This window comes from Heliangelus exortis, chromosome 25 (assembly GCF_036169615.1).
Source record: "Heliangelus exortis chromosome 25, bHelExo1.hap1, whole genome shotgun sequence".
NCBI lineage: Eukaryota > Metazoa > Chordata > Aves > Apodiformes > Trochilidae > Heliangelus > Heliangelus exortis.
Window position 1 is genome coordinate 4,066,411 of NC_092446.1, and position 26,338 is coordinate 4,092,748.

At 47.4% G+C, this 26,338-nt stretch overlaps 2 protein-coding genes and 1 long non-coding RNA gene across 5 annotated transcripts in view; 2 read left to right on the forward strand and 1 right to left on the reverse strand.

The window, feature by feature from the left end:
* ILRUN (inflammation and lipid regulator with UBA-like and NBR1-like domains) overlaps positions 1–19,250 on the reverse strand; it is a 30,726-nt gene extending 11,476 nt beyond the window's left edge. Inside the window, exons 1-3 of one of the 2 annotated variants that reach the window (XM_071768670.1) lie at positions 18,932–19,244; positions 4,150–4,304; positions 589–786 (exon numbers count right to left, since the gene is read on the reverse strand). In XM_071768670.1, the coding sequence (XP_071624771.1) occupies positions 589–786; positions 4,150–4,304; positions 18,932–19,089 (511 nt within the window). In that variant the 5' untranslated portion in view covers positions 19,090–19,244. Of the gene's footprint in view, positions 1–588; positions 787–4,149; positions 4,305–18,931 lie in introns of both variants that reach the window. The other variant, XM_071768669.1, reaches the window with a different exon arrangement.
* On the forward strand, positions 4,969–11,537 carry LOC139807563 (uncharacterized). Its single transcript, XR_011730608.1, has 3 exons — positions 4,969–5,161; positions 5,393–6,603; positions 9,063–11,537. It is a non-coding gene; the product is annotated as an uncharacterized lncRNA (long non-coding RNA).
* Positions 19,251–19,911: 661 nt separating the features above from the next.
* On the forward strand, positions 19,912–25,896 carry SNRPC (small nuclear ribonucleoprotein polypeptide C). Of its 2 annotated transcripts, none has more exons than XM_071768365.1 (6): positions 19,912–20,062; positions 20,628–20,670; positions 21,499–21,607; positions 22,933–23,025; positions 23,867–23,971; positions 25,479–25,896. In XM_071768365.1, exons 1-6 carry the CDS (start codon positions 20,055–20,057, stop codon positions 25,601–25,603), a joined length of 483 nt encoding a protein of 160 aa, XP_071624466.1. In that variant the 5' UTR covers positions 19,912–20,054; the 3' UTR covers positions 25,604–25,896. The 2 variants fall into 2 exon arrangements, with proteins under 2 accessions (XP_071624466.1, XP_071624467.1); XM_071768366.1 differs by having other exon boundaries at positions 22,936–23,025.
* The last annotated feature ends 442 nt before the right edge of the window (positions 25,897–26,338 follow it).

Sequence of the window (26,338 nt, forward strand, 5' to 3'; positions counted from 1 at the left end):
ATCTTCCCAGCTGCCAGGCCAGACACAAAGATGTTCAGGATAAGCTGCAGCTGGCTAAAAGTAACAGAAAGGCTCCAAGTGAATCAAGATGTTGGTGGCTCAGGCTGAGACACCAGGTAAAACATCCAAAAGTGGTTTTTAAACACAGAAAAATGGTTGACAGAGCTGAGCACATGGAGTTACACATCTGACACCTGCACCCTCACTGAGCTTCAGATGAGGTTTTTGCTACTTCAAATAGATTTTTCTGCCCATACATAGTACCTGATGTTCAGTGCTGCACAAGCAAGAAAGAATCCCAGCCAGAATCAACTGGGAAAGAGCTTGCAGGAGGAGCATGGTGCTTTGCTTTTCAGAGCTCTCTGTAACCTGCCATTTGTTCCAGTGTTTAGAAAACAGTTTGGTGCCGAGCAAGACAACAAAGCAGCTCACTCCGTGTTTCCTCTACTCAATTTTCTTCTATATTTAGTCCCAGAGCTGGCAGAGCTCTCCCTTCCCCCTTTATTATCTGCAAGGGGCCACGAGCACCCACTCTGTCTGTGGAGGGGAGGAGGAGGCTGCAGAGGGGGGGCAGGGATCAGCACTCACCTCCGTAGTAGAGTCCCGTGGCAGTGCACATTCGCCACTGTCCCTGATACATTCCTGCTGTGCTGGGGCTGCACATCTGGACACTCACATCTGCAATCTCCTGGGGCTCCAGGGACCTCACCATCACCATGTTCACGTGCCCAAATTGGTCTCCCCCAACATACTTCAGACAAACCCCTGGGGGCCAGGCTTCTGTCCCTGGGATGAGAGAGAAGGAAGAGTTACTGAGAGTGCAGCAGGACGAGGTTTGTGTCTGGGTGAGGCTGGGTGCAACACACTTAAAAAACAAAAAAAAAAAGGAGTTGTGCAGTTGTTGGGCAGTCAGAGGAACACCAAGATACACAGAACACAGGAGGCAATGGATGCTGAAGAATCCAGTTTGCAGACAAGGTTTAACTGGGCCATTCTGAACTCAGCAGGACAATTTATATTTCTCTTTGAATTATCACTAGGTCTTTATACACACACAGATCTCAAAGTCACAGTGTAAGAGCTGCAAAAAAACCCAAAAAAAAACCCCAAACAAACAAACAAAAAATCAACATAACTGACACACTTATACATTTTACCAATGCTAGAGACAAAAATGAGGTCAGACCTCATTTCTTTCTGTCCCCCTAACACATAGCTCCTGAAACCTGCCACATCAAAATACATGTCAATAATATAAACTGCTGGAAACATTTTCTTTCAAGTTTGTTTTTTTTTTTTAAGCTTGTTAAGCCCCAAGAGGAACTACTAGCTTGAACTAAAATTGAAGAGCCAGTACTATTTTCTAAATGGATTTATTTCCCTTCCAGCATCAATGCTTCACTCAGCCTTGTGCAAAGGTAGAATTGTGAACATCTGATTTGTGGAGATGAGTTTTTAGACTGCAGATCCTGACAGCATGACCTGGGTGTCTGTACAGATACAGAGAACAGTTACTGCACCCAAGCACAGCCACAGCCAAAGATGACAAAAGTCCTGGGGCAGGCAAAAAGCTTTTCTGAGAGTAGAGAAAAAAATCACAGTGAGCAGAATTTCCTTTTGCTTCTTCCCCTAAAACTTCTCATGATGAAGGAATGACTTTAAGCACACCTTCTGCTTGCCTGAGGAAGGTGGAAGCTGCCAAGGAAAGCCTGATCCACCAAAAAGCTTGGAAGTACTCTATGTCTAGTCTGAGACAAGGGCAGGGGATGCTGATCTGACCTCAGCACCCTCTGCAGCAGTCTGCTGCTAATTCAGTCCCTGTGGGTTCTCCAGGAAGACATGGCAGGGACTGGGTTTCCAGTCAAATCCTTATTTCTGGAATTCCCAAGCTAGCAGGGCAAGTGTGATGTGAACAACCAGAGAGATACCACTAAAGCTGGAAACCCTGCTGAGAGAGGGAGGTCTCTGAAAGAGGAGCTGAGCTGCCCTCAGGTGGGGGTGTGGGGGAGCTGGGTATGAAGTCTCCTCTGAAAAGGCTGGCAGCCCAGCAACATGGCTCACTTTAAATAATTTATGTGATTTTTATCGGGTTTAATGGCTTTAGGCTTGCAAGGTGCCTCAAACACTGCAACTGATAAGCCCCATAAAATGAAATGATGATTATGTCATTCTGTTTCAGTACACTCATCTCTCAGGAGAGGATAAATTGTAGTAACTGTCCTGCAGAGCCAGCAGCAGCTGGGGGGAGAGTGGGAAGAGGAAGCAAGTCTTAAATCCTGCTGCTTTTTCAGCAATGGTTTTACTCTACAAACTGGGCTTTTGGCAGAACAGCCAAGCACAGGCCTGGAAGGTACCAGAGCAGGGTATTAAGTTTTAATAACACACATGAAAATCAGACTGAACCCAGCTTACTGCTTGCACACCTAAACCTGACAACTCTCAGGGCTCTGCTCCACACTTGTCAGACACTGAATGCTTGAGTGACACATGCCTCAGGTATTTTGTGTTCCAGAACTGGAGTCATCCAACCAAAGGTTCCTGTTGAGCTGTTAAACCTTGGCTTTGCTTCAGTTATCTGCCTAACAAGCAGATATTATCTGGAAACACTGGAGTCCTTTGATATCATACCTTAATTAAACCATAAAAAGGTTTTAAAACGTTGCAGTCCTCCTTAAACTGCACAGTCATAACACAGCATGGAAGCTGCATTTAACTAAAACATGCCTCAACAGCATGGTTTTAACAAGATCTGCCTCCAGCACTGCTGTCAGAGTACAGATGTACATTTTAAGTCAGGCTTTAACCCCCATGGAAGCCAAAACAAATGTTGGCTTTGCCAGGAACTTGTAAGTCAAGATAAACTCCCTTTCCTCATTTTAGAAGGCCCGTGGATTTCAGAAGGTCAAACATGCCAAGAAGAATGAAACATTGCTTGAGCTAGGATGTTAAATTAAATTAAAATTTGCATGCAGAAAAGTACATCAGAGGAACAAGTAAGGAAGGAGCCTGAAAGGAGCAAGGTAGGGGTATTGTCACAAATTAAGGTACTAGGAAGTGCAGAAACAGGGCCTGTCCAACTCACTGCATTTGTAAGACCTGTACTTGAGACAGTTATAAAAAATAGCCAGTGAATTTTTCACATTATTGGAGTCTAAGCAAGCCATAGATGCCAACTTTCTATTGCACTAAGTCAACCAAATGGAGGCAAAAAAAGTAAAATGCCAGAATTAAGCCCTTTCTCTAGAACACAGGCTCTATAAATTAGTGTAAATTACTGCTCTTAAACACACACTCCCTCCTATATCCTGATGAAATGCTCCCAGATTTTCAGTAGGGTTTTAGTTTCTGTTATACTTTGATATTCAGCACAAATCTGTACAGCAGTCAAGTACTGCAGTTATTGAGCAGGAGAAACATAACAGAGCTGAACTTTACTCATGATGATTCCTGATACTACACCTTGTTATGTTATCATCCTTCCTCACAAAAGAGCAAGCAGGTAATTTCAATTCAGACACACAGCCTAAACATCCAGGTAACATCCTGTCATCTCAACACCTGAAGACAAGGGATTCCCTCTGCATCTCATTTTTCCCTCTGACTCCATCCCCACAGATCAAGCCTTGAGAATGTATTTTGCCCAGTCTCACTTCCTGGATTCCAGTCCCTGTTTTGCCTTCTTTCCTACTGGAATGTGGTCTTTCCAGCCTGGCATCTTCTCAAAGCATGAAAAAGCAATTCCATCAAAACTGGATTAAAACAGTAAAAGGTACCAGCCATGCACTGCCTCTTATGAGGGTTTGATCACTGCATCACTGCCTCCCCAGAGAACACAGAGAGCTCTCTGCAGAGACCAAACACCAGGGATGCTCAGGGAAATGCTGTGATGAAGGGTAGAGGCAATATAGAGGCTGGCTGTGAGCTGAAAGGCTTTGAGATTAAAAGGGATCTCTTAATTGACTTAAAAACGTGTTCAATTTGTTTGCATGAAGTCAGAAACATGACTAGCTAAGGATTCTTAATCTATTTTCAGACCTAACTACTTCCATTAAGAAAAAAAAAAAAAAAGAGAATCTCCTGCCACATCTCTTCCATCAGACCTCTGGCAACCCACACTACATGGGGTTTGCTGCAGCCCACAAGTCTTACCTGTGTTTTGTATCCTCCATGTTTTTGTAAACTGGGTATCAGGAGGGATGGACTCTCCCTCACCTATGGTGACATCTTCAACAAAGGACATGGATGGGACATTGATATTTGGACTCTCAAAGTCATAATAGGCTCCAATGGCAGCTTGCAGGTTCCTAGAAAGCAAAGGAACAGATTACAGCCTCAAGTCCAGGGGGGTTGGGTTCTTGTCACAGTTTACAGATGGCATCTTAAACAGTTAAACAAAAGCATTATCCAGACTATATCAGCTCTGTTACTTATCTTTTTTCAAAGTTTTTCTCTCTCACACATGCAATCCCCAAAATAAGAGCTCAAAATACAGTATTTTCCTTGCCAGAGATGCTATTTTAGACCAAGTCCCTACTCCACTCCTTATTTTCTCTGGAAATCTTGGAACTTACAAGTCTTGCAAACCTCTTCCCCATGAACTCCATGAAATTTGCCAAAAAGTTCAAGAGACACTGAGGGAAGTGCTACACAGCAGCACATCAACAACAGGGTGATTCTTTTACATCAGCCTTGTTTCTTGAACTAATTCAGAAGGCCTGAACCTTTTTGTTTTATTTTGGCACAAAATGAACACCCAAAGATACAGAATGGACAAAACACAAGGTTCATACAATAACTTTCAGGGCCAAAGGGCATCAGGAGTTAGGGATAACAACTCAAGCCTTGCTGCTTTTGAAATACATGGTCATGTATGAGCCACGAGTACTCTAAGACTATTTATTAATCATTAAAGTGCCTGCTCAGCTCTGGATAGTCACAGCTCAAAGGAACTGAGAAACAATATGAGTCAAAAGTTCTTTGTCATGAATAAGGCCAAATGACAGTGGAAATCTGGGGATGCTCAGAAGGCCACAAATGTTACTGATTCCCAAGTTGTGGTGCAGCTGAAACTCTTCTGATAATTTGAAAGGAGGAGCAGCCAAACAGGAAGAGGATTCATGAGCCTTAGCTGCTGTTCCACGATATACTATTAAGTTATTATGTAAGTGTTTGGCAGGTCATGTAATTCCTCTGTTTATGCATGTCTGAGGTTGTGGCTCTGATTTCAATGTTATGAGTGGGTGCTGTGAGAAGGGAGATGAGGAAAAACTCCCCAAATGTAATGGGCAGAATGCCTTTTATTCATGACTAAAAAAAAAAAAAGCAACACAGATTTTTGTTTTTGGTTTTTTTTTTTTGTTTTTTTTTTTGTTTTTTTTTTTGAGCAGGATAGGGCAAACCAAACCAAACCAAACCAAAGAACACCTTCAAGAACTGGAAAGCACCACCTAAAACCAAGCCATGCAGAAGGCTGGTCAGAAGCTGCACTCTCTGGGCACAGTGAGATCCTGAGGGTTATATTGTGTGGTGGAGAGTCATGTGTCTCAACCCAAGCCAGAAAGCCAAGGTGAAAGAGAAACATTTGCAGCATGACCCTGAGGAAGAGCAAACAGAGGGCTTTGGGGACTGCTTGCCAGCTGGAAGGAAGCTTGAAACAGTGAGCAAAGAAACTGCCTCCTGTTCAGTTCCTACAGAGTTCAAGGGAAAAAAAAAGGAAATCAAGACATTCTGGATCAAATCAGCACTGCACGATGGGAGAAGACAGAGAACAGAACCCAAAACGTAGCAGCTGACAGCACTGGAGTTGGGTCAGAGGGGTAGGAGCAGTATTAGGCAGATCTGTGAGCTGCCTCCAGCCAGCAGATGCAGGGCTTGGGTCACCCATCACCAATGCCAGGAGATAATCACACTGTGAAGGGGCAGGAGCTGCTGCCATCCTGCTCAGCCCATCCCTTGGGAGGCACTGGAGGAATGTTCTGTGTCCAACAGGGCCATGGCAATCCATGGGGGAATTCTGGAGGCTCCCAGGCAGGGCTTTCACCATCCCCACTGTGCTGGGGGGAGGCACAGGAGTCACCCCGTTAAGGTTTCCACGTTTAGAACAAGCAATTTCAGACCTGAAGCCATTATTTCAGCTTGAGAGGTTTTCCACTGAGGAGTGTCAGGGCTATATTTAATACAGCCAGCTCAGTCAAATGCTGCAGGAAGGGTGCATGTCACATTAGCCAATAAATAGAGACAAATGCTCAGTTTCACGTCACCAACCGCCTGTTGCTTCTACACTGCACAAGATTTACATAACTCCCATCAGGGCTGTGCCAAGGGACTCCTGTTTCCTGCACCAGCTAAGACTGGGAGCCCGAGTTTAGTTTTCACTGGGATTTCTTCCTGTATTACAGCAATCCAAGGCAAAAAGGGATTCTTAGAGCTACAAAAGGCAGCAACACAGCTCTCTCTCTTCCTAATCCACTACGGCACAAACACATGTTCAGACACACCACAGCTTGTGAGTTATGATTCTTCTCATCAGTGGCAATGACATTTCACTGACATGGAGAGGAAAAATTTAAAGTTCCAAGGGGGAGCTTTCTACTGTGACTCCGGGTAAGGCAGCCTGTGCTGGTTTTTTTTTTGTTTGTTTGTTTGTTTGCTTGCTTGGCTGTAAATACTCTTCAAAGGTAGTGGGCTATTTGTGCACACAGGCCCTCTGCCAGCCCTCTTCCCCTCCCCTGTGTCAGATTTCATTGCTTGCTTTGCCATTGGGAAACAACACCAGTCCTCTGCAGCATTTAGTTAAAAACTAACTACAGAACAACACAGCCTGAAAAACAGATTTGCCACCCTTTTGGCAGCAGATATCCCTCCCCAAGGCCACCCTCCCACTCCCACCGCTCTGGATCAAGGTGTGATGGGTTTAGTTTGGGGTGAGAGCTTTTGCATCCTGGCCTTCCCACTAGAGAGAAGGCAAAAGAAGCTTCCAGAAACTCAAGAGATATTGAAAGTGCCAAGAGCCAAAGTCAGGATGACAAAGCAAATCTGACTTCAGTTCTTTGACACAGACAACCCTAAGAGATAACCACGGAGCAGCTGTGTGGCACCGCTCTGCTGCCAGAGATACCCAGGGCGCTCACGTGTGGCTCCTGTGCTCTCTGCTTACACAACCAGGAAAAAAAAAAAGCAGGAACCCCTCCTGCTCGGCTGCTCCCACTCCTTCCTACAGCCAGTGCTCCCCCTTCCCCACCAACTGAACCCCCAGCTACCAGTCTGAACGCAGGGCTTTGCCTGGGGAAAGCAAGCAGGGTCTGCAAGCTGTAGGTTAGTGCCCTCTGCTCTGGGCTTTCCAAAGGAGGCAGCTGGGCTGGGGAAGGGATCCAGCAGAATTCCTGTGAGGAAGGGCTGAGGGAGCTGGGGGTGTTGAGGCTGGAGAAGAGGAGGCTCAGGGGAGACCTCATCACTCTCTACAACTCCCTGAAAGGAGGTTGGAGCCAGGGGGAGGTTGGGCTCTTTTCCCAGGCAACTCTCAGCAAGACAAGAGGGCACAAGAGGTCTCAAGTTGTGCCAGGGGAGGTTTAGGTTGGACATTAGAAAGAATTTCTTTCTGGAGAGGGTGATCAGAGATTGGAATGGGCTGCCCAGGGAAGGGGTGGATTCTCCATCCCTGGAGATATTTCAAAAGAGCCTGGATGTGGCACTCAGTGCCATGGGCTGGGAACCACGGGGGGAGTGGAGCAAGGGTTGGACTTGATGAGCTCTGAGGTCCCTTCCAACCCAGCCAGTTCTAGGATTCTGTGATTCCACAACAGTGGAGTTTACAAACAAATGCAAATATTAATGGGATGGTTTCAAGGTCAAACACACACTCAAGGCCCAGAAACTTGTCTTTCTTTAAAATATAGATAAAAAGAAATTATTTTTTTTCTTTTAGGTCTTTCCCCTTGTGCACCTGCTGTAATTGCAGAGTGCTAACTGCAGGTATTTCAGGCCAGGAATGGAGTTAGACCTCTGAGATGAAGGGGTTATCTTCTCAAGGCTTCTGCTTAAAATGTCCATCTCTACTTTATTTTACTCCTCCTAGGTGTGACTTGCACACTACCCCTTTGCTCTCTGCCACGTGAGACAAATTACTACCATAAACCAGAACAACTCTGAAACAAAGATGATCACACCAAACCCAGCCACTGTAATGTTTACCTGACTGATCTCCTAATTACAGGGGTGGCCATACATCTCTTTCTTAACATAGCCCTCCAGGTGTCAGGCCCTCCCCTTACCTTTCCTAAATGAAGCAATTTTCCCGTTTTTAGAGCACTCCTGGACTGGAAACAGTTTGTAATTCTGCCGTGCTCCCAGAGCAGGTCTGACAGGGTTCAGGCTCAGACTCCTGAGAGCTGTCTGCAAGCAGAAGTCACCCCCAGACAAGGTGATCCTGCTTCAAACCAACACAGAGCTCAAGTTCAGCCCTAAGAGCAAGGATCTAAAAAGACAGAGTGAGCAGGGCTGCAAATAAAGCTTTATTCCAGCTCCACATTAGCAACCCAATTCACTCTAACTATGGGTATCCCACTGCTTCCTCTCCAAGGGCATCCCATGACTCTTCTGTGTCAAGTGCTTCTGCAACAAATCCCACCCGCAGACCCAGGGAAAGTTTTCCTTTTCAAATCACTTCTTCTGCTCTGCTGCTTTGTTTCAAAGCCTCAGGAGCTAAATTACAACAGTGACGTTAAAACCCTCTCTGCTAATAACTCTGGAGATGTCCCTTAACAACTCAAGTGTTTGCAAAGAGCTGGTTTATCTTGAGCCCTTCTTTCCCTTTTTTTTTTTTTTTTTTTTTTTTGTGTTCCCAGACAGCCTTTTGTTATGTTAAACCAATATATTTAGAGAGTAATTACACCCAATTAACCAGGTCACCACTGACTTCTGCAAAAAGAAAAGAAACTCTTCCAAATCAATTCACAAACAAGAGCCCCCTTATCTAACCCAACTGCTGTGCAAACAGCAAGCAATATACAGGTAATTGAAAATATATACTTTTAATTACTTAAATATATTTATTTTTTTTTTAGAATGAAGAAATCGAAGCACTGAGGCTTAATAACTGCAGCCTAACAGGACACAGGCACAAGATCTAACCCTTCTCTTGCCAAGAAAACACGATTCTTTCAACATGTACAAGTTAAGGAAGGAAAGGAAAGCAACCCAAAGAGGTCGTCCTAAAATAGGAGGCAGGGGACATAAGAGCCCTGAGAAACAGATATTCTCAAAACAGGTACAGGAGAATTGGAGGAATCATCTACCCTCCAGCAGACCTCTCCCACCAACACCCTGATACAGGGAAGAATATTTTTGTTTTCAATCCAGCAGCTTAAATATTTGAACTCGGGGGAAAAAAAAAAAAAAACTAACTTCCTTATGATGTCGTCTAATGTATGGGGTGACAAAGAAGAATCCCACTCCAAAATAACATCTCAAGGAGAAAGAAGCCACTTTAAAATTTTATCTGTAGGTGTTATAGGAATTTGAGTTTTCATTTATTGTCAAATTCTTTGAAGAAAAATCGAAAGGAAAAGGTTTTGTTTTGTTTTTAAAAGGTAGGTTTTTGGGGGGTTAAAACTGAAATCAAATCACAGCTTAAGCTCAAAATCCAGCATGGAAATTTTGCTTTTAATCACTCCTGCCCATTCCTCCAGCCACCCCACCTATCCCCACCTAAGGGGTGAAAGTTTTCAGTGACTCCTGAGCCTTCAGTAAGAGCAAAGGCTGAAGGAGTTCTCAGTGCAATACCAAATCAGCCTTCCTTGTAGGATTTCCACAGGATGCAGCCCTTGGATCATGCACAGGCAATAAGCAGAGGACATTTATTAAGTAGAAAGCACTCTGACAAATGGACTTGGTCACTTTGTTGTGCAGAGCAACTGCAACAAAGAGTTCCAAGTTACAGTTCGCTCCCCCTGTGGAGGAAGGGAAAAGCCAGGTGAGTGCCCAAGCTGAACTCTGTGTTCCCTGGAAGTCCTCAGCACTCAAAAATTGCAATATTTTGCTATGAGAAAAGCAGCTCGGGTGCTACTCTCCTGGAAACATGCAGTGCACAAACTGAGCAGTGATATAAGAGTACAATAAAACCTCAAGAACATAACAGGTTATCTAAAACACTCTGTACTCTTTCCACAACCAAACTGTCAACCTGTACAGCCCTTCCTCCTGTCCTCCAACTGCAGGATGGAACCAGAACACTCCAGAAGGTGTCTGTTGTTAAAACCAGAAAGAAATGGGTAAAAGAAATAGTGCAGCAGATGGATAATTTCTCACTCCTAAATAATGGAACATCTCTTCATGAAACAGGTGGGAGAGGCTAAAGATGTACATGAGGATGGACAACTGAAGTCCACTCTTTTTGTCACTACATTTCTAGTGTCTTCTTTGGATTTTATTTGCCCCAGCTCCTGGGGAAGTGGATGGATAACATCAGGAGCCAGGACACCTCACCCAGCTCTCCCATTGCTCCTCAGGTAGGAGATGCCTCACTCAAAGCTTCAGAGGAAGATGCACTCACTGTGCCATAGGGGAGTACTTTTACCTGGAATTTTCAATTCAGACATTTGCAGTAGCTGTGGCACATGGCAATTAAGTGGGAAGTCTCCAGAAGTTTTGGAGGAGTACAATTTTAATTGGTGAATAGCTTTTGACAGACATAATTTCAGAAAGCAAACTCTGTCAGTTATCTTCACTCTTCACCTCTTACACTAAACCATGAGGCTGAGAAACCACCTTAGAAGACATCAGATGACCCAAAAGAACCACTAAGGGAAGTTAAAAGCTTTAAGCTGAACAGCTGAAGAGAGAGAGAAAAAAAAAAAGCTGAATAATTCAAAGCTTATTTATTTTCTCACATGAAGCCACAGAAAAACATTTAATTGTCTCAGCTGAAAACAGACAGTTCCAAATTCAAGTGGGATGTTCCAGGAAGACAGAAACCTGTGGTGAGGAGAAGCAACACTGCACCCTCTGCAGGGGCAGCACAAGAGGCCCCAGAAAGGTCACACCAGTGGCAAAACCCCAAACCATTTCCAAAAGGAAACCCCTGGCCTTTAGCAGACATTTATAGAGCAGCACACCCAGGGGCAGCCCCACCATCCTGCTGGTGCTGTGCCTTGCCCAGCACCAAGAGGTCTCAGTGACAGAATCAACTCCAGGATGCTGCTGGGAGCCTGAGGCCATGCAGCCACCCCCAGCAGCTGAACCCCCCCCAGAGCAGGTGGTCAGGGGCTTTAAGAGCTGGGTAAAATATTTTGAGAATTTCCCAGCAGGAACTGCTCTCTACTTGCTGCCACTGCACACAGGCAAGAGCTCTTCCCCCTGGAAAGTAATCAAGAGCTGCCAGTAGGCAAAAGATTCTGTAATTGCTAATTCCTCACTATAAACTGTGTCACCACTGATCTATAATTGTCTGTGTTAAAGGGGGACTAAGCTACAGGAACTGGCTGAGAACAAGTTCAGGCATGTAAGGCAGTCCAGCTGCACTAAAATTACACTGTACCCAATTCCTTCTGCTACAGTTGTCTGCTTAGATTTCCACTTCACACACACCTAATTTTTAAATGTTTTGTAACTTGGGAGCATAGGACAAAAAAAGCATGGTATATAGTTAAAAACATGATGTATTCAAAGCCTAGATTTCATACAAAATAATCAAGGATTTGTGCCATTCTGGAGGTGTTTGGTTTAATGCACTAGATAAAAGCTGTCCAAGAAATCTGAATTGTTTCATACTAGGATTTTCCTATTTTTAGTAGCATCAAGGGAGAGTTGTGGGCACCAGAGATGCAACAGTCTGCAACATGTACTAAGATGACATCCACTATTGCTTTCAGTTAGCCACAACAGATTAAACAGTTTAACACACAGGGTAGGAATGATACCTCTGGACTCAGGGTTTGGCAGCAGCCATGGCTCAGGGATGGACAAGCTGTTCTGGCATTTTGGTGACATCAGGAACTACTTAGGCTCATTTCTACAGTGTCTTTTCTGCCTGGAAGGACAGCAGTTCATCCAATGTGTTTGAGTGCTATCAAGTTTAAGTCCTCATCTTAACTCTTCCCTACCACTTAACTCTCTGTAAAACCCCCTATTTTAAACCAACTGCTTCACCCTTCTCACCACATCCAGTTCACTTGGTCCTCACCAACAAATATTAATACCCAGAGTGACATTAAGACCTAGATCAGTCAGAACAACCCCTATGTCCTGAGCCACAGAAGAATCCAAGATCCCTTTGCTTTTATCAGCCAGTCTAGGAAGAAGAGAAGCAAAGAACATGACTTCCAACCCACTGCTATCACTCCCCTCAGAGGCCTGAATGAGCAGTGAAATAACTCAAACAAGTTTCCAGGGAAGGAGGAGACTGACTTGAAAGATCAGGGCTCAGGTTTCCTGCCTCCCCTGTGACTGGAGGATTCCCACCCCCCCCCTCCCCAGCATTTGGGAAAGGAAAAGAGCATCAAAACCAAGCCTGAGATTTCTACAGAGCAGCAAGGAAGTTTTCTGCAGATTTATTTGGCTGTGAATTACCACAGGGAAGTCCCCCAAGTCCCATGGGCTGAGACAAGGAGGTGGCAAAACACATCAGGGACCCCTGAACTCCTCAAAGATAAAGCACACACACAACTCCCCACTCGTGAAGCAAAATCATCTTTGGGGAAAAGCCAACATGAAAGAAGTGTTTATATTCCTTAGTTCAGAGAAAGAAAAAAACCCTGGCATTTATTGTTCTGTCCTACCTTCCTTTGACTTCTCACAAGTGGAGAAAAAGAGGCAACTCACTGAGTGTAGCCCTGTAGAACATTTACTGAGTGTCAGATGGAGTTCTGAGAGCACTTGATTGGTGTACTGACCATCAACAAAAACACAGCCTTCAGACAGCTGAGGAACCCAAATTAACCTGTTCAGACTCCAGTCAGGATTTCCAAATAAAAACTAGGAATCTCTACATAAGGCCAGACAAGAACAGGCTTTTTCCCCACAACAAATACAAATCTAACACCCTGTTAGGCCAATAACCAGAAGTGTTTGATCAGTAACAGATGCACAGTTAACACCTCAAGAATGAGATAAAATGAGGGTTTTGATTTAAGAGACCAACTGAATTACTGGGGGGGGGTTACTGGTGATTAAGTAAGGGTTGGAATTAAAAAATGCAGGTATTTTAATGGCAGCAGTTAGCTGTAGTGAACCCTTCTACCACACACTCACCTAGAGCCATACTGGAACCAGGAAAGTTGCCTTTTGCTAAAACCACACCAAGGTTTCCTGGTGCAGGAGCAAGTGAGGTGACACATTCCACCCCAGTACTCACATCCTGCCAGGTAATGCCTAAAAACCTCACAGCTGCACAGCCTGACTGTGCATGTCCTCCCATTTCCCTTCTCTCCATGCTTTTCCCACAGATCTTTGGAGGAGGACACACAACTCTTTGAAAACACCACCCCACAGGGTGATGGGGTATAAACCCTTTAAACACATCAGGTATTAAAAGCTAAGGGCAGTGAGATGATGAGCCTGCCCACACACCCTCTGGCCACACCTGCTCTGAGCTGGGAAGGAGCATTTCAAATCCAGGTTCTTCCTGAAACACACTTGGAGAGCTTCTTCTGGAAAGCAGGCCAGAGATCTGTAAGCAAAGACCTATTTTATTTTTATTTTTTTTTTTTAATGGCAGTTCTGCTAACACTTGCAAAGTTAAAAATCAAGACCAGAAGTAGTGGTGTTACCCATTGGGGGAAATGGATTGTGAGTAAATCCTTTTGATTTCTGTTATTTAAATTCTGTATATCCCAGTATCTTACCTAAGTATTCTTCAGCTGAGTAGCACCTGTACTCCAGCACTACTACAAAGTGTAAACAGACCTCATTTTATCCACAGAGCAGAGCTTTACTTAAAGTAGCATCCTAACATCTTTGCTAGAAAGCACAAATTAAACATTTATCCAGAGTAAAAGCAATAAAAAAAAAATCCTATTAGCTAAACCATGTCTTTAGGCTCCCAACCAAGTACATCCACTTCTGGGCAATACAGGTGGTTAATTTGATATAAAGAATTTAAACAGCCCACCCACAGGGATAAAAACATGCATTTAGGAGGCAATTTTAATTTTGTTCAAAGCTAATATGCTGTCTGTTCTCCAAGACCGATAAAACACTTGCACAAAAATGTTAGAGATTTCCTGGCTTTGCACAAAAATTTCAGTTTTCTGATGCAGAAATCAATACCAGCACTACCTAACCCCTGCCTCACCTTGGCTCCCCTCACTCAGACTCAGAGAAATGTCCTACATCTCACACAATATAAAACCAGGTTTTACAGCAGATCTGTTGGGGTTTTTTTGTTTAGTTTTGGTTTTTTTTTTTTTTTTTTTTTTTTTTTTTGAGATAACTTGGTAAATATTTTAATGCAAAACAATCTTTTGTATATCAATTAACCCACAATAGAGCTACAAATTCTTCTAAGCATACCTAAAAAAATGAGGACCTCCAGATCTGACTGCCTTACAAATAACAACCTTAAAAAGACTCAGCAGAAAACTAGATCAAAAAAGGCTAAGGTTTGCAACAATAAAATTTCCCTCCCCACACACAATGGAAACCATCATTATCTGACACATTTCAACTGAATCTCACACCTACCAGACTAATAAAAATTCACCTTTCTAAACAAAAGCTAAAAAGAGAATGTAAAGAAATATTCTATGTAAATTACTGAGTTATACATACATTAAGTCTTCCAAATTAGGAATCCCTCCACAGCCAAGTGTGTTGTAATACAGACTTTAAATCCAGCACCATTAGGTACTTCAAATTAATTCACTTTCTCACAGAATTACCCAGCCTTATGCTGCAGCTTCTCACCTTCAAAAATGTTACTCTCCAGCTGAAAAAAATAAACCAGAATCTTTTTCCTTGGTCACAACACAGTTCCCATACCAGCTTTAGAGAAATCTGATGAGTTTTATGAAAGAGGCCTTAACTGAGTGTAAAAAAAATAATAAAAATGCACATTCTGTGCAAAGTTTACTCCTTCCCTTTACACACTAATGGATGTGGCTGAAAGCAACCAGGGCCAGGCTGACACTTAAAAAACTTTTTTGTGTTTTCAGTAAGCTCAGTCTGCCCTGGCAATATCTATCCAGCCAGCCCCATGTTCTGAAGACTCCAAGCAGGTATTTTGGCACAGACTCCTCCAGCATCAACTCTTTGACCTAAACAATCCCTATTTTTAAAACAGAAGCACAAAGGCTTTTCAAAGGGAGTTTCTTAGGTAGGTAGACTGAGCCTAAACAAGCACAGACATGCTCCTGGCCTTACTCTCACATAACACCCAGGAGCTGCAGGCAACACCTGGAATTTCACTTTGCCACAAAAATTGCTCCCACCTTCCCCCTCCATCCCCCCCTGGGACCTGAGGAGGTGCTGCAGGAGCCAGGGGGCACAACCTCTGGAGGAGGGAGAGAGGGAGCAGGAGGGCCAAGCATTGCCATGTAATGCAGGGGGGATTTTTATCCCAGATGCAATGGCAGCAAAACCCTCTCTACCCAACCCCCAGACTCCACCACCTGGGTTTTCCTCCTAAATAAGAAATGTTCTGGTGCCAAAACATCTTTTGGTGAGGTTCAGGTTTGGTTTCGGGCCAAAAGTGAAAGTTGCAGCTCTCTCACTTGAAAGTCTCACAATTTCTGATGAAAAATAAATTACTACTAAAGAGAGACCATGTGTGCTGCACATAAAAAACCTCCAGAATGGGTAAAGTTGGACTTCTGTAGGAAAAAGCTAGGAAGGTGAGACCAGCCCACAAACAGAACTCAATCCATAATTAAAGAGGCAGAATTCTAGGAAAGAGTTTGAGTTCTTGTGCCCTGCTATCTATTTAAGTGTTTAACCTGTATTTCTTGAAGATCAAGGAACAGTCTCAGAAACTTAGGAAGCACATGTTCTACCTGAAGCATTTTTGCAGTGTGGTTAATAAAACCAGCTGGCAGTTTCTGAGTTTAGTTTCTTCTTTTCTTTCTTCTAAACTGCCCCAACTCTGCCAGAACTTTGACAGCACACTGAACAGTTTCAGGTAAACTGGAGAAGTGGACTTTCAAAGGTTATTTCCAAATATTTATATTGCTCCACAATCAACCACTAATTTTTTTCCCCATGCTGGCTGAACGAGCTATTTTAAAGTAATTCCTCCAACTGCAAATTCACTTTAAACATATCAAACACAACTATTCATGACACTACTGGAAATATTCTTTCCAAGCCCCTTAGAACTCAGATTATTTACTCCACAGCATGTGGAAGGCATTCAAGAGGGAGGCGACTTCAGGTCTGGACACTAATTATTGCCCAAGAGCAGCTTGCTTGGAGAAAAGTTCTGCTGAAAATTCTTGAAGTCTTTGTTAATGAACCTCTCCACGGACACAGCTACAAAGAAGCCAGTTTACCAAGTCAGTGCTCTGCTCTCACCCCTGCTGTGACCTCCCTCACCATTTCCTGCAGAAGAGAGGGAAAGCATCGTGACTGCAGAAAAGTGCAGAAGGAAAAGTGATTTGACACCTGAGACAAATTACCTGCAGGACAGGTGGTGGTGGAAGATCCTGACACTAAAATTACAAAGCCTTACAAATTCCAAACTTACCAGACCACCACGACCTGGGGATGTGTGGATTACAAGGGGTTCTTCAAGGTGACAAAGGGGGTTCCAGAAAAGTAAAACGTGTCTTGAAAAGAAAATGCAGCTTTTTATAATGACCAAGGGCTGGGTTAATATTTGCAGACAGAAAACCCAATGCTAAGAAAAGGGGGGACAGAAACACAGAAGTGCAAACTATCAACCCAGATGAGAGTGGAGGTCAGAGAGCAGCACCCTGGCAAGAAGACAGGAGAACAGCACCTACCAGCACACCCAACACCCCCCTGCTGCTGAACACTCAGATCCTCACAGGATTTAATCCCACTTGAAGTGTAATCACACCACAGCCTGTGCTAATGTTCATATACTCTTGTAAACATGACACCAATTTAACAGATTTCCTTTCTACACACCCCCACCCCTCTACAGAGCTCATCAACTAAAACTGCAGAAAAAAACCCAAAGCTTGAAACTTACTTCAGAACCAAACAAGCCACTGAAGTTTTGAAATTACAGCTATTTCATCACTTAAGGTTTTCTTCTATAATCAAAAGGGTTTTTTTTAAAAAGCTGTTGGAAAGGAGATTGTATTGAACATACTGCTACTCCAAAAAGAAATTAAATACTCCTGAAAAAAAGAACAGCAGCCAGGAATACTACAGCCACACACAGTATCTTAATGAGCACCTTTCAGCTTCAGCTCCACTAAGCATTCTCCCTAGGAACATCCCAGAAAAACCCCACAAGTATCAAGCTGCAAAGTAATGCATGTAGTGCAGGTAGTTTTATTTATTTTCTCAACACACCAGGAAAGTAGGAAAGCACCTTCTGCCTCTGAACCACTCCTCCAAGCTCCTGAACTCCTCAAGACTTTCCCTCCCATTGTATCAATTACAGAGCACATGGTATTATTTACTATTCCCTCCCTCCCTCTGCAATTGCAGATTTGCCAATATAATTCAATATAGAGCTGCAGAGGGAGGGAAAGTTGAAAGAAAAAAGGTGATGAAGTTGTCTCATTAGTGCTTATTAGCTCAGCAATTCCAGGCAAGTTTTGTTTTGGTTTTTTTTTTCCCAACTGTTGACTTGGATTTCATGTTTCAGACCTGAGGTTTCTGGATTTGATGTTACACCACTCAGAAAAAAAACAGTAACTGCAACTTAACTGAGGAATCTGTCAGCGTTATCTGAAACAGAAACCACTCTCAAGCCTCCATCCCACTGAAGAGATGCAAACCTAACAAGAGGGTCACATTTTGTGCCCTACACGACTGCTATTAGAGATAGTTTAGAAGATGCAAGTGGTAATAAGGACTCCAACCCTTCCAGCAGCACTTTCACATCATTATTTCCTACTCACTGGGCTTTTTCCACCACTGACACTCCTGGTTTCTGTTTCCCACCACTCTACTCCGTACTCCCCATGTTTTCCCTCCAGCTGAAGCTTCTCTGATAACCTGTACCTGCCATTTTAACCAGGGCCGTGACAGAGCCTTTGTAAAGCCAAAACATAAACCGAAACCCGGAGTATTTACAGAGAGAGTCCCAGTTTACAACCAGATGCTGAATTTTTACCAAACACCCAGATAACTTTCACGTGGTGACTGGGGTAGCTTTAAAACTTCGACACCGCCTTTCTAACAAGAGTTTCACTTTCCATCCTTACGGAGCCCACGTTGGGATCCAGAGCATCATAATCCAGCCCCGAACCCAGAGGCAAAGCGCCCTTTAAGAGCTCCTGGGGGCCGCGGGATCACATGCTCCTCTCCCTATCAATTAGTCACTCTTTAACAGCTCCGCAGCCCTTTGCCCGACGGGCTCCTCCAAACTGGCAAAATCACCACCCCGACCTGGAGCTGGGAGCCGAACCCCAGCCCTGCCGAACCCCCGGCCCGCTCCTCTCCTCCTCCGCGGTGCCATCACCGCTCCCTCCCGCCCATCACCGGGGGAAGAGGCTCAGTCAGGACCCTCCACAAACACCCCCACCCCCCAGGGCCCGGCGGGACGGAGCTGCCGGCCCCTCAGGAGAGGAGAGACGGGGGGGGGGGGGTGAAGGCGGCGGGGCCCGGGGCCCTCAGCGCGGCCTCCGGGCCAAGCTGCCCTCAGCCCGGCCCTTCCCGCAGCCCCCTCAGGCCCGGCGGGGCCCTCAGCCCCTCACCCCCCTCAGGCCCGGCGGGGCCCTCTCTCGCCGCTCGCTCCCTTCCCTCGCCGTCTCCCTCCTCTCCTCCCCTCCCTCCCGGGCCCCTCACGCCGCTCCCCCCGCACCAGTTGGTCATGTCGAGGAAGAAGGCGCAGCCGGCGGGGCTGAGCTGGAAGCCGAGGAGGCGCTGGAACTCTCCGATCAGTACGTCCTTGTCGGTAGTGCCCAAACAGCTGAACTTCTGCATCAGCTCCGCGTCCAGATCCACGTCCATGCCCTCCATGGCTCAGGGCGCTGCCCGGGGCCTCCCCGCTGCCGCCGCCGCCGCCTCAGCTCCGCATGGGGGGGGAGGGGGGGGTGCGGGGGGAGCGCGGGCCCGGCGGGGGGCGGAGGGGAGGGGGCGCGGGCGACGCCAGCGCGGAACGAACTGCGCAGGCGCGGCCCCGCCCGGCGACCGAGGGGCACGCGGGGGTGTGACGACAGCGCGCGCCGCGCGTCACCCGGCCCCGCCCCGCCCCTCCCCCTCCCGTTCCCTCACGGCGTGGCGGGAAAGGCTGCGCGCGCGGGGCAGGGGGGCGGAGCCTCCCATGCAAATTAGAAATTAAAATTGGCGTTAAAAATGTGCGTAAGGCCGGGGCTCCGCGCGCCCGAACCGGGAAGGAGAGTGATTGCGTCACAACGGGAGGGGGGGGATGGATGGGGGTGATTGCGTCACAGGCGGAAGGGGGCTGATTGCGTCACGAGGGGCGGGGCTTGCGTGTAGCGCGCGTGTTGATGTATGCAAATGAGGCGTGACGTCACGTGGCGCCATGCGTTCGACCCATGAGTTGATATTTTTTTCAACTTTCCCCTCCTCTCGCTCCCCAAATTCCCGTTTTTTTCCCCAATTCCCCTCCCCACTTTCAGCCCCCTCAGGACGCGTCCCCGCGGCGCTCTGCGCGGGAGCAGCCCCGGCGCGACGCCTCGGTGTGACGTCATTAACCGCTCCTCGGTGTGACGTCATTAACCGCTTCCCCCGGCCCGGTTGCCGCCTTTGCAGGGGCAGAACCCGCGGGGCCCGGGAGGCGGCTGTGAGGGAGGGTGCGGAAAGACCCGGGGTAGGCCCGCCGGCCCGCCCCTCCCCTTGTCCCTTCCCGGCCGCCGTCGGGCGCTGCGCCTGCCCTGCGCCGCAGCCCCGGAGGTCAAGCGGCGGAAGGAGTCGCTCCGTGATTGCGTCACTTCCTGCCGGCGCCGGTGGCGGGGAGCGCCATGCCCAAGTGAGAGCGGGGCCCGGGGGAGCGGCGGTGGCGGGAGGGGAGGGGGGGAACGGGATGAGAGAGGGGGAAGGTGGCGGGGGAAGGGTCTGCCCGGGCCGGCGGGGCTGGACTCGGCCCCGGGGACGCTTTGGGGACCTTGGCGGGCGGCCCGGGTTTGCTGAGGCCTCGGGAGAGGGGGCGGGGGGTGTCCCGGGGGGGTGTCCCGGGGGGTGTCCCGGGAGTGTCCTGGGAGTGTCCCGGGGGGTGTCCCGGGGGTTGTCCCGGGGGTTGTCCCGGGAGTGTCCCGGGGGTTGTCCCGGGGGGTTGTCCCGGGGGGTTGTCCCGGGGGGTTGTCCCGGGGGGTTGTCCCGGGGGGTTGTCCCGGGGGGTTGTCCCGGGGGGCTGTCCCGGGGGGCTGTCCCGGGGGGTTGTCCCGGGGGGTGTCCCGGGGGGTGTCCCGGGGGTGCCGCCTCCTCCTGCAGCCGCCCCCGGGCCCGGCTGTGCAGCCGCTGGGTGTTGGTGTGTCCCTGGGTTTAACCCTCCCGGCACACCGGGGGTTCTGGGTGACAGAGCTTTCCCTCTCCAGGTTTTATTGCGATTACTGTGACACGTACCTCACCCATGACTCGGTAAGCACCGAATCCTCGGCCGGGATTCCTCCTTTGCGGCGACTCCAGGGGAGTCTGGGAAGCTGAACCCAGGGCTGGAGCAGCTCTGGAGCCAGGCTGAGAGTTGGGGGTGTTCAGCCTGGAGAAGAGAAGGTTCTGGGGAGACCTCAGAGCAGCTTCCAGTGCCTGAAGGGGCTCCAGGAAAGCTGGGGAGGGACTTGGGATAAGAACCTGGAGGGATGGGAGGAGGGGGAAGGGTTTGAAGTGGGAGAGGAGAGATTGAGGTTGGACATGAGGAAGAAATTCTTTGGGGTGAGGGTGCTGAGCCCCTGGGTGCCCCCAGAAGCTGTGGCTGCCCCATCCCTGGCAGTGTTGGAGGTTGGATGGGGCTGGGAGCACCCTGGGCTGGGGGAGGGGTCCCTGCCCATGGCAGGGGGGGCACTGGGGGGGCTTTAGAACCAGAATCTCAGGTTAGAAGAGCTCTGGGATCACTGAGTCCAACCATCATCCCTGCTCCTAAAAGTTCTCCCCTAAACCACATCCCCCAACACCACATCTAAACCACCCCTTAAGGGGTTTAAGGACCTTTTAAAGTCCCTTCCAACCCCAAACCAATCCAGGATTAAAATAAATGTGCATTAAAATAAAACTTACATAGCCTGAAGCCAGATTAATTGGAACACTCTGACATCCTCCTGGTCTGAGCCCTTCCCCATCCTGATCCTCTGCAATAAAGAAATGGGGACAGGAGGGGTTTGACCCCACAGAGTTCAGCAGACAGGGGCAGCTGCCTACGAGTGGTGTGGGGATTTACAGGTGGAATCTTTGGGTTCTCTGGTCTTTTCTCAGCCCTCCGTGAGGAAAACCCACTGCAGTGGCAGGAAACACAAAGAGAATGTGAAGGATTATTACCAAAAATGGATGGAGGAACAAGCTCAGAGCCTGATTGATAAAACAAGTAAGGCCAATCCTTCCATGACCCTGGGTTGCTCTCCTGTTACTTCCCCTCTCTCTCCTCTTCCTGCTTTTCTTCCCTTCTTCCTCACTTCTCTGGGGAGTCTTTGCCCTGTGAATTGTGAGCAAAAACTTCACTTAAAATCTGAGCTTTTTGTTCTTTGAGGAGGAGCCCAGAGGCTGAGGGCTCTGGCCCAGGCTCCCCCTGCTCTCCTCTGGTTCCTTCAGCTGGGACTTCAGCTCATGGAACACAGATTTGCTTTTTGGTAGTAGCACATTTATGTAAAGAGCAGGAATCAGAAACCCAAAAGATAGGAAAATGGCCATTAAAATGTGCACAGTTTTGCAGTTTTTTAAAATTCTGTAGTTGCCCTCAGTTCCCTAAGGATATTGGGTTTTTTTTTCCCCCCCTCTCTTGCTAGTAAAGGCCTGAACAAAGTGTGAAGTGTTTTCTTTGTCAGCTAACAGCATTTTTTTACTCCCATTTGTCCTCTGAGCAATGATTCTTCTCTCAGTGAAAAGAAACACCCCTTCCAGGTGAATTTCCTGGCACCTCTGCTCAGATCCCAGAAGCCTCAGGAGGGAAGGGGCCCCCGTGGCTCTTCCAGCCCAACTCCCTGCTCCTCCCAGGACTCCTTAAAATCAAACCTTCTGCCTGAGGGCTGCTCAGAGGCTCCTCGAGCTCTGAGGGGCTTTGTGCTGTGACCCCCTGGGAGCCTGCTCAGGGACCACCCCCCTTCCCAGTTTGTTCCCAGTCCCCAACTTCCCCTGGTTCAGCTCCATTCCAGTTCCTCGCTTCCATTTCCCTGGTGACGCTTCCACCTTCCACCTCTTTTTCCCTTTCCTTCTGGTCCATCCCAGCCTTTTGGATTTCTTTCCTTCCTTTTCACCTGTTTTCCATGCATTTTGTCACCCACCCAAGCCACTGCCTTGTTACCCTTTCCAGGACAGCATGTTTGTACCTAACCACCCCAGGTGACCGTTGCAGCTGCCAACCATGCCATGTGTTGTCTCTGCCATCCGCCTTCCTCCTCCCTGTGTGAAACTCATCAAGGAGCCTGCTGGCCTCAGCTGGAATCATTTCTGTACTCATTACCTTCAAGAATATCAGGTGCTTCCACCATGACCAGCAGCATAACCCCGGGGGATTTGTTCCAGAGTTAGGAGAGCCCAGCACGCAGCATGACGTGACGTATGCTCTGACCGTGTGGCATGAGACTGAAGATGGATTCAGGCCCTTCCTCAGCCTAGTAACTGGTTGTTTGTGTTTTTTTTTTCTCCTGGGATTCTTTCTTTCCTTTTTTTTTGTTTTTTCTTTTACCCCAAATGTAGCGGCTGCATTCCAGCAAGGGAAAATTCCACCGACCCCCTTCTCGGCACCGCCCCCAGGAGGAGCCATGATCCCGCCCCCTCCCAGCATCCGTAAGTCCCCTCTGGGCTGGGTTGGGAGGGGATCGCGGCCCTCGGGAGCTGCGCTGCGTGTTTAACATTTTGAGCTCTTAAACATCAGAATGTAGGAGAATGCTTTGTGGGAGTTTGTGCTCCAGCAGCCACCTGGCTTTGTCTGGTTTAGGAACGTGGAGCACATGACCAGAAATGTGTCTGCCATGTAGATCATAGAATCCTAGAATCCCAGGGGTTGGAAGGGACCTGGAAAGATCATCTAGTCCAACCCCCCCTGCCAGAGCAGGGCCCCCTAGAGTACATCCCCTAGGAACGTGTCCAGGTGGGGTTTGAATGTCTCCAGTGAAGGAGACTCCACAACCCCCCTGGGCAGCCTGTTCCAGGGCTCTGTCACCCTTACAGTAAAAAAATTTTTTCTGATATTCAACTTGAACCTCCTATGCTCCAATTTACACCCATTACCCCTTGTCCTATCACTGGACACCACTGAGAAAAGCCTAACTCCATCTCCCTGACACTTACCCCTTAGATACCTTTGTTAAAACCTCCAGCACTGTGTTTTGGTTTGGTTTTTAAACAGAATAGTGTTGTTAAACAGCTGCTGAGCTTCCTTTCTGCTTAGAGTCCTTCTGGAAGTGGTGCTCATCTCCCCAAGGTTTCCCAGGTTGGGAGGGGGCAGTGCATTTTTCCCCTGGTTCTCTCTTGAGCACTTCCAGTTTTAACTGAAAACAAAAGCAGGCAGCTGTAAAACAACCTCAGTCACCTTCAGAACTCAAAATTAGAGTTTAATAACTGTTTAGAGTTGCTGCTGGGTGTGCAATCCAGCAGGCACATAACAGATCTGTGTCTGTGTCTGCAGCGGGGCCCCCACGGCCGGGCATGATGCCAGCCCCCCACATGGGGGGACCACCAATGATGCCAATGATGGGGCCCCCCCCGCCAGGAATGATGCCAGTTGGACCTGGTAAGTCTGGAAGCTGGCAAATCCCTGCCACTGAGGTGCTCTGAGCTCTGCCTCCTGGGTTGGATGGGTTCTGTTTTCTGTCTGAGGGGCCAACGGGGTTGTGAAAGGAACTTGGCAGAAAATGTGGGGCTGCAGAGTGCTTGGAAAACCTGGGGGGGCTGCAGGAAAACTGGGGAGGGACTTGGAGTGATGGGGTATGAGGGGTGATGGTGTTAAACTGAAAGAGGGGAGGTGTAGGTTAGAGATTAGGAAGAAATTCTTTGGGGTGAGGGTGCTGAGCCCCTGGGTGCCCCCAGAAGCTGTGGCTGCCCCATCCCTGGCAGTGTTGGAGGTTGGATGGGGCTTGGAGCCCCCTGGGCTGGGGGAGGGGTCCCTGCCCAAACTGGATGAGCTTTAAGGTCCCTTCCAAACCATTCCCTGCTATTATGATTCTGGGGTGCAGGCTGGGGTGGTGCAATCCAGTTTTTATCTCCCATCACTTCAGATGCCACCATCTGGAGTGTGGCTGGGCAAGGGTTTCAGTTGGCATGGACTCTGTACACACGTTTGCTGATCCATTATCTCTGCATGGCAAGACATAAAACAGGCTCACAGCTGCTAATTAAAGTTCATTTACATCTTGTTGGGAGTTAATAGTCCCTCTGGACAGCTGACATTATCTCTCAGGTCAGTTGTAGCCTTTCCACCTCAAGTCTTAGCAGCACGATTTTTAATTGTTAAGGAATTGTTTGCAGTGCTTCTGTTTTTTTGCAGAAGGGGTATTTTTCAACACAAAATGAATTTTAGTCTTCCAAAAACCTCAAGACAATGTGTGCCAGTGAAACAACATGCCTCAAAGTTTGTCTTTGAACTGCAAAGGCAAACTGAAATGTCTCTGATCCTTCCTGCTTTTGAGCTTACTGGGTTAGAGGAATTCTCAGAGGATCTTGTGTTGAGGGAGTTACTGGCAGAAACCTAAAGGACTCCACATGCAGACTGGAAGTCTGGAAGTGTCTTTGCAATTCTGGTCCTGCTGGTAGCAGCTGCTCTTTAAGTGTTTTTTAAAGGCACAAAATATGGGTGTAAACTGGGATATTAGGCAGCAGAGTGGCTGCCTGCAAAAAGAAATGGAGAAGTTGGATGGAAACCATGATTTCAGTGCTTTTTAGCAGAGCATTAGCTGTAAGAAGTACACTGGTCTGCTTTGGTGGTTTTTTTTTTTATAACACAGTGGAGAATTTTGCACTTTTTTGCATATGAACTTTTAAATTCAGTGATGAAGTTCTCTCTCTTTGGAGCACTTGAGAAGATTTTACCAGTGAATGTTGGCAAAAGTGAGTTTGGAACCTGGGAGCTTGGTTCTCCCTCTGCTTATTGCCAAGCCCAGGGCCATGTCCTCCATTTCAGGCAGTTTCCAGAGGAAATCTTCCCCAGGTGTAGAGTGCAGGGAAGGAGGAGGGAACCTGCAGGCTGGGGGGGACTGGGCAGCTGCTGGGAACTGATCTCTGGTGTCCTTTTTCCCTTGCAGCTCCTGGGATGAGGCCCCCAATGGGGGGACACATGCCAATGATGCCAGGGCCCCCCATGATGAGGCCACCCTCCAGACCCATGATGGTGCCAACCAGGCCAGGAATGACCCGTCCAGACAGATAAAGGTGGAACTGGAGCTGCCTTTTCTCTTTCATATTCCCATCTTCCCTGTGATAAAACACCCCAGACCCCATATCTGGAGGGTTTTGTATTAAAACAGTTTGTAGAGGAAATCTGCTGTCCCTCAGGCTGCAGATGCTTTGAGATAGCTGCACACTGAAATGATGCTTTTTTTACCTGGTCTGGGGTTTTTTTTGTTTGTTTTCCCCCCCTGTTGAGCTGTAAAACAGAACAATAAAACATTGATGCTGGTTTCTGGGTGGGGAATCTCAGCCTAAAACCTCTGTGTGGTGGAAGAGGTGTCCTTTTCCTTTTCCTTTGCTCCCTCTCTACCTCCCTTGCATGGAATCTTTCAAGTTTGTTTTTTTTTTTTTTTGTTCTCCTTAGTGCTTAAGTAGTCTCTTTTTCATGTTACACCCCTCAAGGGACGTGTTCCTCTCTGCATTTTTTTTAATTCTTGTTTTGAAACAAGCACACTTGGGTTTAATTCCAAAACAACCAAACAAAAAGGAAGATGAGGGGAGGCAGCAGTGCTGTCTCTGGCTGGGGAATTCAATGACTTTGCAAGCAGAGGCTGAATTTCAGAAAACATTGATCCTCCACTGAGGGAAGCAGAGATGTTTAATGCCATTTATACTGAATTTTTCCTGCCAAATGCTTTTCTGTTGCTCCTGGGGCATTGCTGTGGATAAACTGAATTCTGATACTGGAGTTGTGGGATTAACACTCAGCCCCCTT